This window comes from Ciconia boyciana, chromosome 1 (assembly GCF_034638445.1).
Source record: "Ciconia boyciana chromosome 1, ASM3463844v1, whole genome shotgun sequence".
Classification (NCBI taxonomy): Eukaryota; Metazoa; Chordata; class Aves; order Ciconiiformes; family Ciconiidae; genus Ciconia; species Ciconia boyciana.
In genome coordinates, this window is record NC_132934.1 from 200,296,562 (window position 1) to 200,309,176 (window position 12,615).

General features: G+C 34.5%; 1 protein-coding gene across 5 annotated transcripts in view; it reads right to left on the reverse strand.

Annotated features, from left to right (window-relative positions):
- The window catches only part of IFT88 (intraflagellar transport 88), a 51,471-nt gene that overhangs the window by 16,178 nt on the left and 22,678 nt on the right, over positions 1-12,615 (reverse strand). For all 5 annotated transcript variants that reach the window (XM_072850524.1, XM_072850523.1, XM_072850525.1 and 2 more), the window contains exons 16-23: positions 11,400-11,486; positions 10,522-10,708; positions 9,826-9,934; positions 8,193-8,343; positions 6,912-7,027; positions 3,963-4,015; positions 2,054-2,119; positions 144-250 (exon numbers count right to left, since the gene is read on the reverse strand). In XM_072850524.1, coding sequence (XP_072706625.1) covers positions 144-250; positions 2,054-2,119; positions 3,963-4,015; positions 6,912-7,027; positions 8,193-8,343; positions 9,826-9,934; positions 10,522-10,708; positions 11,400-11,486 — 876 coding nt within the window. The remainder of the gene's footprint in view (positions 1-143; positions 251-2,053; positions 2,120-3,962; positions 4,016-6,911; positions 7,028-8,192; positions 8,344-9,825; positions 9,935-10,521; positions 10,709-11,399; positions 11,487-12,615) is intronic.

Below are 12,615 nucleotides of genomic sequence, written 5' to 3' on the forward strand. Positions count from 1 at the left end.
CTAAAAACCCCAAACCCACAAAACACAAGCCTCTCTAAACGAGGAAGTTAACACACATTTTATCTTGAAGTATCATAAACACTATTTTAGCTTCATCTATGTACGTAGTGATACTGTATAATCACAGAAAGAAACAAGCTTACCTGCTCTCTTATTTCTTTTAATTTTTCCACTTTCTTGAGCTTTGTCATATATTCCTGGACTTCTTTCAGCCCCATATCTGTGCAGAGACGAACTAAAAATCGGAGGCCTAATTGAAAAGAAAAACATTGTTAAAAAAGAGGCTTACAAGCAGGTCAAACTGCAAGTGCACCCTAACAGAACTGGACATACAGAATGGCAAACAATGCAAATAACTGGGAATACAAGGTGATTCTAGTCCAAGTTGTGAGTGCAACTTGCAATGCAAGTTGTGATATTTTGCGAATAATTCAACGTTTTCTGTGATGCAGTGTCTATATCCATGGACAGTACAAATACCATTTATATACGTGGAAGGCACGAGACACACTAACTCATCTGGCTCAGAACTCTTGACATTTGCAAAATATTTTGGAAACTGGAAAGCATAACAATGATACTAAGTTATTACCAAGGAGCCACTATCAATAACATCTTGTTGAAAACAATTTTACAAATGCCAAGTGAATCAGAAGGGTTTGTTTTTTCTGTTGCTGTGGTTGATTTTTTAAAGATTAGTATTTATAGAATTAAAAAAACCCAACAAACCAGACATGAAGATTGACTACAACTGTATGCTGGAACCAAAAGAACCCCTAAAAACAGTCTCCTGAGACACTATACCAAACTCTGAAAACATTGTTGCTATTGCTATGTGTTTGTCAACATCCCTTTGAAAGAACTGCCTCTGAAGCAGAAACAAGCATGACGTGATCCATTACCCTCCTGACTGCTTTCACAAATACATTACTTTCTTTTTGTGCCAAGTTAGTTTTCTGCTGGTTTAGGGAGCTGAACTTGTTCACTGAGGGATCAGAACGAGCATAAGGAAGATGGTTGGGAGCACATGGCCAGGGAGGGATGAGTGAAGAACCATTGTTTCAGCAGCAGAAAACTTTTAAACCAGTTCAACTGTCTTGTCTTACTCCTGCCTCCATTTTGTAATTTGTATAAACTACATTCAGAAAAATATTAGCATTCTAAGAGGCTTACTAAATACTCTGCCCCTCTGAAATATGTGTGACCAATATGAACATGACATTTTGCTTGTAACTTTGAGGAGTGATAGTATTGAATTTCTCTTGTACAACAGAGCTGTATGATTCCTCTTTAAAAAAGCAGTACGTTTGTTAAAGCAGAATGATACAATTTCATTTTAAAATACAGTGAATGTTCTTCCCACATAGCATTTAAAAGCGTAGGCTTGTTGGCAACAACCTCATATTTTAGGATTAGTGAGGCACAGTGTGGGATGTAAGAGGATGTTTTCACAACCAGTGACAACCCCTATTTTCTACAGGGCTTTTCATTTAGAGTACAGGTGTGACTGATTCTGCAAAATGCCTTACTCTTCAAAGTTATGTTTCCTGTAGTTTAGTTTGAAATTCTCTATGGATTTTCTAGAGACTGGCTGACCAACTATACTTAAGAACCCAACAACAAAATCTCACCCTCTACATTCTTTTGGAAGGCCTGGCTTTGGTAAAACTTAACAATAAGATTTTCTCATATCTAGAAACTTACAGCAGAAGTTTCAACTAGCAGGGACTAGAAGTAAAAATACATATATTTTATCATAAGAAAGATTAAATAAATAACATAGTTATAAAATGTAGAAAGTATGTGTGAGAAAACTTTAACTGTAGCGGATTGGTTGAGTTCTATTTTCATCTCTTCTTCACCATTACCCTACTATTTCTTAAATCACACTTTAGTGTTGTCACAGAAAACATGCAGCATTAGCATGAATAAAAATGTTAGTTCATGAAAGTATTTTCATATGAAAAATACTTATGTCATATGATGACTAACACACATATTCAATGTAACAAAGTTTCCTTTGATTGTTTTACCACGCAATGAAACAACTTACATTCAACATTCTCTGGGAATTTTCTGTGAATTACTTTGTATTTCTCTAGAGCTTTCTGGTAGTTACCTGCAAACAAAACAAACATCTCCTATCCACATATCCAAACATAAAAAAGAATATCTGATGAGAAATTGATGCAGTTTAACATCACTTCATCTTTTTAGTTTGAGTACACGATTTAATATTATAAGACCAAATTTGCTAAAACCAAACTTAACATTCTTTAGTTACTGGTAGTAAAAATCAAGAGCATCTGAAAACAGTCCAAATTACTCTGTAAGTAACAGAATTAATTAAGAGGAATTTCCTGATTTTTTGCCCTTTTTTGACCTGTCTCTAGGACCCCATTGTTCTATGACACATCTACTAGACAAGCTGTATTAAGCATACCAGGGGTTATCTGAGGCTGCAAATGTATGGATTGGTCAAATAGAAATGTGTAACAGCTGACCTCTGCCTACCCTTCCTTCCATCAGAATACTAATTGTGTGTCTCTCCTTTGCCCAAAAGGAAAGTAGCAAAGTAGTTATTCTTTAAGACTTTTGCCTCAGCTTGATTATTATGGAAAGGACTGATAGACCCTGTGAATCTAACACCTCATATCCATAAAATATCTGACAAAAAAGTTTGTTGAGATACTACTCTTTTTATTTTCCTAGTGCAAGGTAGAGATCAAACTCACCTGCTATGTGTTAACACAATAAGCTGGGAATTTTGCCAATGAATCATAAATGATCTAAAAAGCAGCCATAACCATTATGTTTCTTTGCTGGGAAAACAGTCAATCTGTTTAGTTTTGGGTGGTGCTGACTGTTCTTAATTCACTGACTTTCCTAGGTCCTGTTCCTTTTCTCACTGTTGTATTAAATAACTGAGCAGACTGAGAAAATGCACTTATGTATTATGGAAGTCTGTTCTGCAAAGTTCTAAAAAAGCATAAAGGAGAGTGACAAAACAGGACAGCAAGAAAGAAGAATATCATTTACATCATCAAGTGCCTTGAATGCATTTTAGCTGATGAAAAACCCCAGAAAGATTAGTCTCTTTCCATTTTGCTTACTGGTGTATTATATTTCCAGTAAGAAAATACAGCACATTAAGACTGTCTTTTGTTTGCATAATGCAAATACTATTTTAATATAAAAAAATTATACCTGCTGTTGAAAAAGAATGGGAATTAAGCAACTTTAAAATCTAATTACTTATGTTAGATCAGATGGTAGTATAATTACATTAAAAACAACTTAGATCATTTATGCTGTAGTATTTTCTTTATTTTACTTATTTAATAGGACAAGGAGTGTTTCATGCATAAGTCAGTGCAGGCACACTTCCTGGACTTAAAAGGAAAGTCATGTTTTATTACATATACACAGGAAATTTGTAACAAAATAATGTGTAACTGAATTTTCAAACAAACTTTAGGACCAGTATTCACATCAGGTAGAAAAGATCAAAAGAAAAAAAAAATCAAAACATCAATCAAAACAAAACAAATCATAGAATAGTTTGGGTTGGAAGGGACCTTTAAAGATCATCTAGTCCAACCCCCCTGCCATGGACAGGGACATCTTTCACTAGATCAGGTTGCTCAAAGCCCTGTCCAACCTGACCTTGAACACTTCCAATGGTGGGGCATCCACAGCTTCTCTGGGCAAACTGTTCCAGTGTCTCACCACCCCCATCGTAAAATTTTTTTTCCTTATGTCCAATCTAAGTCTACCCTCTTTCAGTTCAAAACTGTTGCCCCTTGTCCTGTCACTACAGGCCCAGGTAAAAAGTCTCTATCTTTCTTATAAGCCCCCTTTATACATTCTCCAGGCTTCTCTTCTTTAGGCTGAACAACCACAACGAATTACAAAAAATGTTACAAACCTCCAACCAATTACAAAAAAGTTACAAAACTTACCGCTTCTCCTGTAGCAACTGGCAACCATCAGCTGCCACTTCACTTGTGTCGGTCTGTATATAAATAAAATTATACACACTGCCAAACAATGAATAAGCAAAATAATCTGCATAGCATTGGTAAAGACCTACTATTAAACTACTCTTAAAATTTTTCCCCTAGCATATTGTCTTCCTAGGAAGAATTTAGCCTGTTTAGTTCACACACAGTTTACCTCTGCATCATGCTCCTGTGTTCAGGCCTTGATGTCACTCATTTGTAGTCCTATATTATAGTCTTTCTCCTGCTCATTATTCTGTGCACCAGACACAATTAGTAGACCTGACATGTGAACCACTAATCTTTGTCTGAGGTACAGAACCACACAATGGGGAGAACAAAATGCTAAACTGTATTCTGAGGAAGTCCCAGCAGTAGGGTCCCAAGCACACTCAAGAAATCCCTGCCAGGAAGTACACTCCCCACTTAGAGCTTCGAACTCTGGCTTCTCCTCTGTGTCATCACCTAGCTGCTACCTGTCCTTCTCTTTTTAGCACATAATGGTGATAGATATGGTCAGAGAAAATATTTGAGGTGTTTGAGCATGTACAACAAAACTGTTGAACTCTTTCCTAATTCTTGTCAAGATAATGTGAAAATTGGGAAATTTTCATGTCAACAGTGTAAGGATGCTCTGTAAGCCAAAGCACTTTTCACATGTGGCTTACAATTCAACAGTAGCATATCCCAAAGGCACTGTACGCTAACATGTTCAGAATAGTTTTGTACTTATTCTCTTCAATTTTTCCCGCCAGCCACAGCACAGGCCATTTTTAACTCTAAATAATCTGTTTGCCTGGTAGTTGCCAAACAAGCTTATGAAAGACAGCTGCTTCACCTTTTTTAGTTTCAGCTGAATATGTCTCCTGCAAACAATAAAGGCAGCCAAGCAGACACCATAATAAAGTTTATTACGCAGTTCAGTAGGAAAATTCTAGAGAGAATAAATTGTCAGCAGCCAGCATTAGCCACACAATCCTTTTACAAATGATAGATTTGTGCATAAGAAAAACTGTTTCTCAACAATTCATTGTCTAACGTGTTCTCTTAGAATGCAATTTAAAATGTAATTATTGTGATGAAAACACTGAATACACAAAACAATGTCTACTAAAAATGTTGGTTATGGTTAAAGTTATAATTTGAAAATGTAACTTTATTTACAGTTAGTAGCAATTTATAACCCAACATTCATATTTATCAGTTAGCATATCTAGACTCTATTTTTGCCATAACATTTGCCATAATGCCAAAACATTTATGTTCTGTTATCTACTAGTAAAAATCTCCTCCCACAGAGAAATAATTTCTCTATATTACAGATAGATTACAATTACAAATAAAGATGAAGAATTTCATATGCCAATTATTCGTTAAGTACTTTACAATCCACATACTTTGTGTTTCATGCATGGACTGAGTGCAACATAAAGCATAAAATATTTATAATTTTGCCAAAAAAAGATTATTAAATAATTCTTTTTAGTTTCAGCTGTTTCTTTCCAGAGTTTCTAAGAAGGCCGTGAATGCCAGCATATGCGATCTCATAGCTTGAATAAATACTTTTTTTTTAAGGTGGCCAGTATTTATACTAAAAAGAATACTGGCAAACCTGTGAACTGTGATTTCTGTGAACTGTCTCCTGTGTATTTTCATCTAACCTACATCTCTGTTTCTTTATAATTATACCACAATTTAGGTGAAGTCTATGTTTTCCTATTTATTTTTGTTTCAATTTTTAATTCTTATTTAAACCTTGGATTTTCTCTTCTATAATTAATGTCTACTCTAACTCAAGCCCTTTCAAAACCAGAACTAGTATTTTTTACTTAACTTCTAACAACCTATTCGCAGTATAATCTTTCCTTGAATAATATTGTACAAATTTTTGTTCACATGCTGTCTTGTTCACGCATGTCATTCAGATCCACAGAACAATAAGAATGTCAAATTTTAGATCATCACAAGACAAGCAATAACTGAGTTTTGCTTAGCCTGATTTTTGATAGGTTTCCCAAAACACAAAATAGAGAAATTCACACTTGTTGGAGTGAGTTTTAGTTGCATGAATTTTAGTTGGTCTATTAACACAAAATTCTTTATTAACATATAGACAAATATTTGTTTCCACATAAAAAGACCATACGCATGTCTTTTTAGAATTCTGTTTGAACTCTGGATTACAGATTTAAATTAGACCAAATTTTTGTTTATTAACCATTTGTCTGGTAAGCTCCCTTTCTGATCTAAAATAAAATATATGGCCTATATACTTTCTTAAGTGCATCATATTCTGCTAAAGGACAATTTCAGCAATTAAGTTGCTGGACTAAACTCAATATATTTCAAATATCTCTATCAGGATTCATTTGATCTGTCAACTTATTTTCACTAACCATTGGTAATTCTGCACTGCACATTTTTTGCTTACTTCTATACCTTATTTGTAATAGCCTTTTTATGGGAGTAGAAGTTACATGAAAAGTGGAAATGCAGCAAGAACTGCTAGAAGATGCATTTATCTAAACCATCAAATCCACCCTGCATGATAAAATAATAGAAAGGAAATATTTCACATAAAGCCATACAGAAGGGGGTCTTGGTGGCTCAGGAGAGCTGTTCCCCACTTCATAGCTGTATTTAATGGCAGAGGATAGAGAAAAGAGATTCTAATACTTAATGCTATCTTGGGCCCAATGGAGGATCTTACTTAACATTGAAATTGCACAGTAAGAGCAAAAATACACTGTAAATGAACAGAAAGTTGAGAAAATTAAATAATATCCCAAATATTCTTAACTCTGGTATTTGCTTATAGTATTAAAGTTATCCAACTAATTTATCTCTAGGTATACTTATGGATGTCTAATCACAAAATATTTGAGTAGACATAAAACAATAATTACTTACAGAATAAGTGCTGCTCTTTCAAAGTACTCAATGGCTTTTTCACAAAACTGAGTGTCAATGTAATAGGCTCCAAGCCATTCAATGACCTCAATGTTTGAAGGGAAATACCGATATGACTGACAAAATAGGAAAGGTGAAAGAAACACAATTTTAGTGATAAACAACATCTTTATGTTACTTCTGGAATATCTTACTCAAGTGTTTAATTCTCCAGATGCCAAAAACATGTAGTATATGAATGGAAGTAGTGTGCTATACTAAGTAATCCTGAAAAAAAAAAAAAAAAAAAGCATGCCAAGTTTTCTAATTACAGAATGGTTTTTAGAAGTTACCCGAGATAAGTCTGTCACATTTTCCATCTAGCCTTATTTGAAATAGTATTTTAAACAGTTTGCAACAGCAAAAATGTTTGCTTAGATCATGTCTACATGTGAATAAGTTACCTAAAACATTAAACAATGCTAACTAATACATGTACAATTCCACACCCAAATCAGTCTGCTGGAAAACTCTATCAGACTGATTCTAGAAGCATTCTTTTCTATGAAATACATATATACATAAATAACATTTTCGGCTTTTTAGAAATTCCCACTGAAACAGGCAGCAAAATTATCATCAAGCACAACTCCACTAGTATTCAGATCGCAACACAGCTTTTGGTCATCCTCGCTTTATACGGATAAAAACCCTCTCAGATTGCAGCAAAGCAACTTCCTGTCTTATTCCTGTTTCTAAAACAGAAGAATCTCTACAAACTACAGACAGTACTGTAGCTCGTTTGAAATGAGAGAGGATGCCTATCTTTAGGCAACTGTGTATACATAATGTGTAGCTGTGCCATGAAAATATATATATAAACTCACATACATAAATGCAAACACATTTTATATATCTCTCCATATCCATTACACAGATACAGCTTCCAATCAACACAGTCATGTTACACACCTTTAAAATTACATTTATTATATCCATTTTTTATTTCATCTCAGACTATATTTTAAATTAAAATTGTTAGGAGTCAATGTAAACAATGACCATATGAAAAATTAAAGTCTGAGGTCAAATACCATGTAGAAACACAGGCTATGTGTTTCCTTAGGATCTGACTACAAAAATTATATTTTGTCAACTCTCTCTCCCCCAAAACATCTTTTTTTTTTAAATTACTTTTTTTAAAGTTTAGATGAATCAATTGTTAATTTTATATAGGAACCTAGATCAAAATTTTCTTTAATTATTACAAAGTACACTGGAAAAGCAATGAAGAGCAAATACCTCATAGTAATAATGAAAAGCTTGGGATTTATCACCTTCATTATCGTATAATTTCCCTAGCTTTGAAAGTACATGTGGATCAGTTGGTACTACACTGATCAACTGCAGGAGCCACTCTATGGCTTGATTGGGATCTTCCACGATCTCATATCTGAGTTTTCTTCAGTCAAGGACTGATGCTGATGATATTTTGATTTACTCAGAATTCCTACTACTTTACATAACATAATCCATATGTAGACAGATATGCCAGTCACTGTAGTGTGGAGATACACTGGGATTTTATTTTTTTTACACATTGTTTTCATAATTTAATTCGTATCAGAAAGTATTTTTGTTATGCTGAAGTAAGAGAAATATTCAGAGGCTTTGCCTGCCCTTTCACCTTAAAAACACTTTGGGCTCAACAGAACTTTGGCCTCAGTTCTCCTCTCTGTCACTAATTTTACTTTTACTTCCTCATTTATAAGAATGAAGCGTGAGACCCAGGCGATTCATTTGTAGCCTTTACAGGTTGGTTAGTTTTTCCTAATATGTTATTTTGTCCTAAAGTAAGTGATTAGGTAAAACTGCTGTCCTCAACAACAGACTTTTGCCTGTAGTGAGATTTTCTGCTCTATGTCTAAGCAGCACAGCACAGTGTACAATTCTGGTCCAGAGAACAGAGGAGCTTTAGCTGTAATTAGGCCTGCAGCGTGCTCTCCCCTCCTCAGTCACCCCTGAGTGGCACAAAGGCTCAGACCTCTGCAGCAATGTGAGCTGGAGCTACTGCCCAACATGTTTTTTCAGTTTCTGCTGCACCCTACCCTTCATGGAAAAAGCTTGTGAGTGTTGGTGGAAAGCAGTTTTACATAGCAGTGGAGCAGAGAAATTCTCCCCCAGATGGGAACTGGGAGTTGTAGGGCCATTTATGCTGTTGTAACAGGGCTAAGCAAGGAATAGAGATCACAGCCCTTTTGTGTTGTTGGAGGTTACTTATTTTACTGACTAAAATATATTTTTATTACCTTCACTATTCTTAAAAGCGTAGTACAGCAGCTGGAATCTGTTCTGCCTTGGGGAGGACTTTATTACAATTTGCACATCCTCAGAAGCATTGTTAAAGAAATTCGTAGTGTAGAATACCACTGGTGATGTGCAAAGCCAACCGCTCCCCTTCTCAGCTTTTCAATCTGTTGAGCTTTTGCAGTGCTGGGAGACAATTATTTTCTTACATACACACACTAATCTGAAAATAGCTTTCAAGAACAGAACTTCACTTTCATTAACTGTATTATTTTTTTCTTAAAGGTTTTACTCAATTGTGCTTACATCTGCCACATTATTTTCATGATAAAATCAGCAGCATTTTAAAAATTCCAGGACACATTTTAATATTGAGTGTAAATGTATTCCCCGCAATGTGAACAGTCTTAATGTATTTCTTCCCTTGCTTCACTGGAAACATCCAAGAAGGTTGTAAGTTCTGTTCTCATTTTTACAAACGTCAGAGGATGAATCTATGCATGATTATCCTAATTATAATGGATGCTACAGTAAATTTCTAAGTTGTCGTGTCATGATTGAAACACATATTTCAGATTAAATGGTTGACTAAAACCACCATCCCTTATCATAATCCAGAAAAAGATACATGTTTGCTATCTGGTGAAGGACTTGGGCACTATTTCGAAGGATTGCATGGAGTTTCAGAAAACAATCCAAAGCTTCATCTATTCTATTTAACTTCTTGTATGTTAAACCTAAAAAATAAAGGTTACAGTATTAATGCAATGAGAAAAAGATGACTTCAGCATATTAACTGATAGAAGAACCAAGAAAAATGAAATAGGAACATGGTACTCAGAGGCAGTATAACCACCTTGACATTGATGGACTCTATTCTTGAGAGCCACGCTTATAATTCTAACCAGCTAGTATGACTTACCAAACTGATAAACACAAGGAACACGAAACTAATCAAAGACCAAGAACATATGTAATCTCACTTTTTGAACACGATGAATGTGGGAAAGGGAGGGCTTTTAGAGGGGAATGACTCCGATGGTTTAATAATGCTAAAACTGGTATATTTTTGGTAGATAGTAGAAATTTTTATCTTCACTGTGACTTAATCATCTGCAGTTACTAGTTGATGTTGTTAACATTGGTATTTTTTTGCAGAACAGAGAGGAAGTACAAATTATACCTTGCTATAACATAAATTACTGAATAAAATAATAATAATTAGTATATATTTTTATACAAGAAAACTTTGAAAGCCAGATCCTCAGAAACACTAGTGTTACCTTTAGACAAAAGCTAAATCACAAAAGCACCTTTGGCTTACCAAGATTATAAAGTGCTTCAGTGCATGAGGAATCATTCCTGAGAGCTTCCTTATAAAACTCAGCTGCTTTTTCATAGTCTCCGTTTGCAAAAACAGTATTTCCTTTGTTAGTTAGAGCTGCTGGATTGTACCTATCAGAATTTACAGCTAAATCTGCATAGTTAGTTGCTTGTGCCAATTCATTCTCCTACATGAACAAAACAAACATTGTATTAGTCATTTGTCAGTCAATTTTCTTGCAGCTGTGGCTTCTTACAGTTGATATAGTGGAATTTCAAAAGACTGAGGATGAAAAAAATAATACATTCTTTAGTCCTAAAATATTCCTTATGTATTTGCATAAGGCAGATGATCTCTTTCAAGTTTCAGAGAACTTAACACTTGAGATGTGTTTTGCCACCCTGTCCCAAAACTTTGCCACTCTGGAAGTTTTCTTTGTTGCAAAGCAGTATTTCTTAAAAAAAAAAAAAACAAACGCCCAACAAAAACCAAACCAAAAATAAATCCCCATACCCAACAAAATTCATGCACAAACACACCTGCCTAAGCTACATACTTCAAATGTTCCTGAAGTTCAGCCAGGGTCTTCAGGAACTGAGTTTTAAATGCCACTGCTGAGTTTCTGCACAAATCACACTGCAGGCATACTTCTGTGGCCTGCAGCTCAATCTCACTCTTCCTCCCAACAACAGGATACAAAGCACATGCTCCAAACTTCAACCACAGCCAAGACTGGGTGTTCCAGAATAACTCCTCTAACACGCAGTTTCTTGTTGTTTACAGAGATTATTTAGACACACACAAAAATTGGTACAAAGATACAGAAGTTGCTACATAAACTGCAGTTCTTAACTGGTTTTGTTGAAGCAAACACTTACCAAATAATAAAGGAATGAAAGGTTTGTTGCAGCTGCACTCTTTACTCTGCTATCCTTTTTTTCAAACATTTTTAAAGTCTCCAGTGCCTAGAATTAATTTGGAAACAACTTACTTCCCACTGAAGTAAACTTATACCAAAATTATTTCAGAAAGCATTAATAAACTTCCCAGTAACAAACAGCTAAAATTATGAACTCATGTACTCACATACATGATAATTACTAGAGCTTGTAACACACAATTGTAAGCATGTACACACAGAAGTGTATCTATGTTATACATAATATTAATCTTGGTCACAAAATTTCAATAGTATTGGCTATTTACTAAGTCTTCAAAATTTAGATTAGAAATGGCTATGTCAAAGTACACAGGTATCTGATAATTCTATACATACAAAACACACGATGATACTACTTGCTTTTAATCTAGCCAACTAATTAAAATTCTCGTACCTATTTTTCCAGTTCTTTAAGTGAACACAAAAGGATTGACATTAAAACTCTTATTAAAAAGCCAAAAAAGTACACCCTATATAAAAAATATGCAAGACAGTGTAGGATTGGATTTCAACTTGCAGTTATTTTGTGTAATAAGAAGGCACCTCTCTCAGTTTAGGCAGTACTCAAACGTGAAGACTGAGGCCAGAAGATTTTTTTTTAATCTTTTACATAAAAACTAAATTTCATAAACTTTAAAATAAAGAAGTTTATGGACAAAAAGTAAACAAATTTATAGCTAATAAACTATCACAGAAACTTTGAAATAAAAGGCAGGGGTTTTTTTCCATTGACTATGTGATAACATTTGTAACTGCAGACTAAATTATTAAGAAAATCTGTCTTCTTTACACTAAATATTTATACTAACTACACCAACTGTTACAATATCACAGTGAGCCCAGTTCTGTCATCTGTTGCAACACAGATGGGGCAACCTCAATTTAGCCATCAACATCAGCAATTCAAAAGTTTCCTTCTTCCTTTACATGAAATTGATAAGCTGCTGTTTACATATCAAAGTGAATGCATGATACTGTATGTGGAATGCCAAAACAAATACGAAGGAAACAAGTTTTAATTGACTGTCATACATACTGTTTTTACAGTTACTTTACACAAAAAACATGACTATACTATGATGTGTAAATGACAAAGTATATACAGCTAGATGTAGTTCATTGATTTAGTCAGCTACGTTCCACCCAAGAACTAT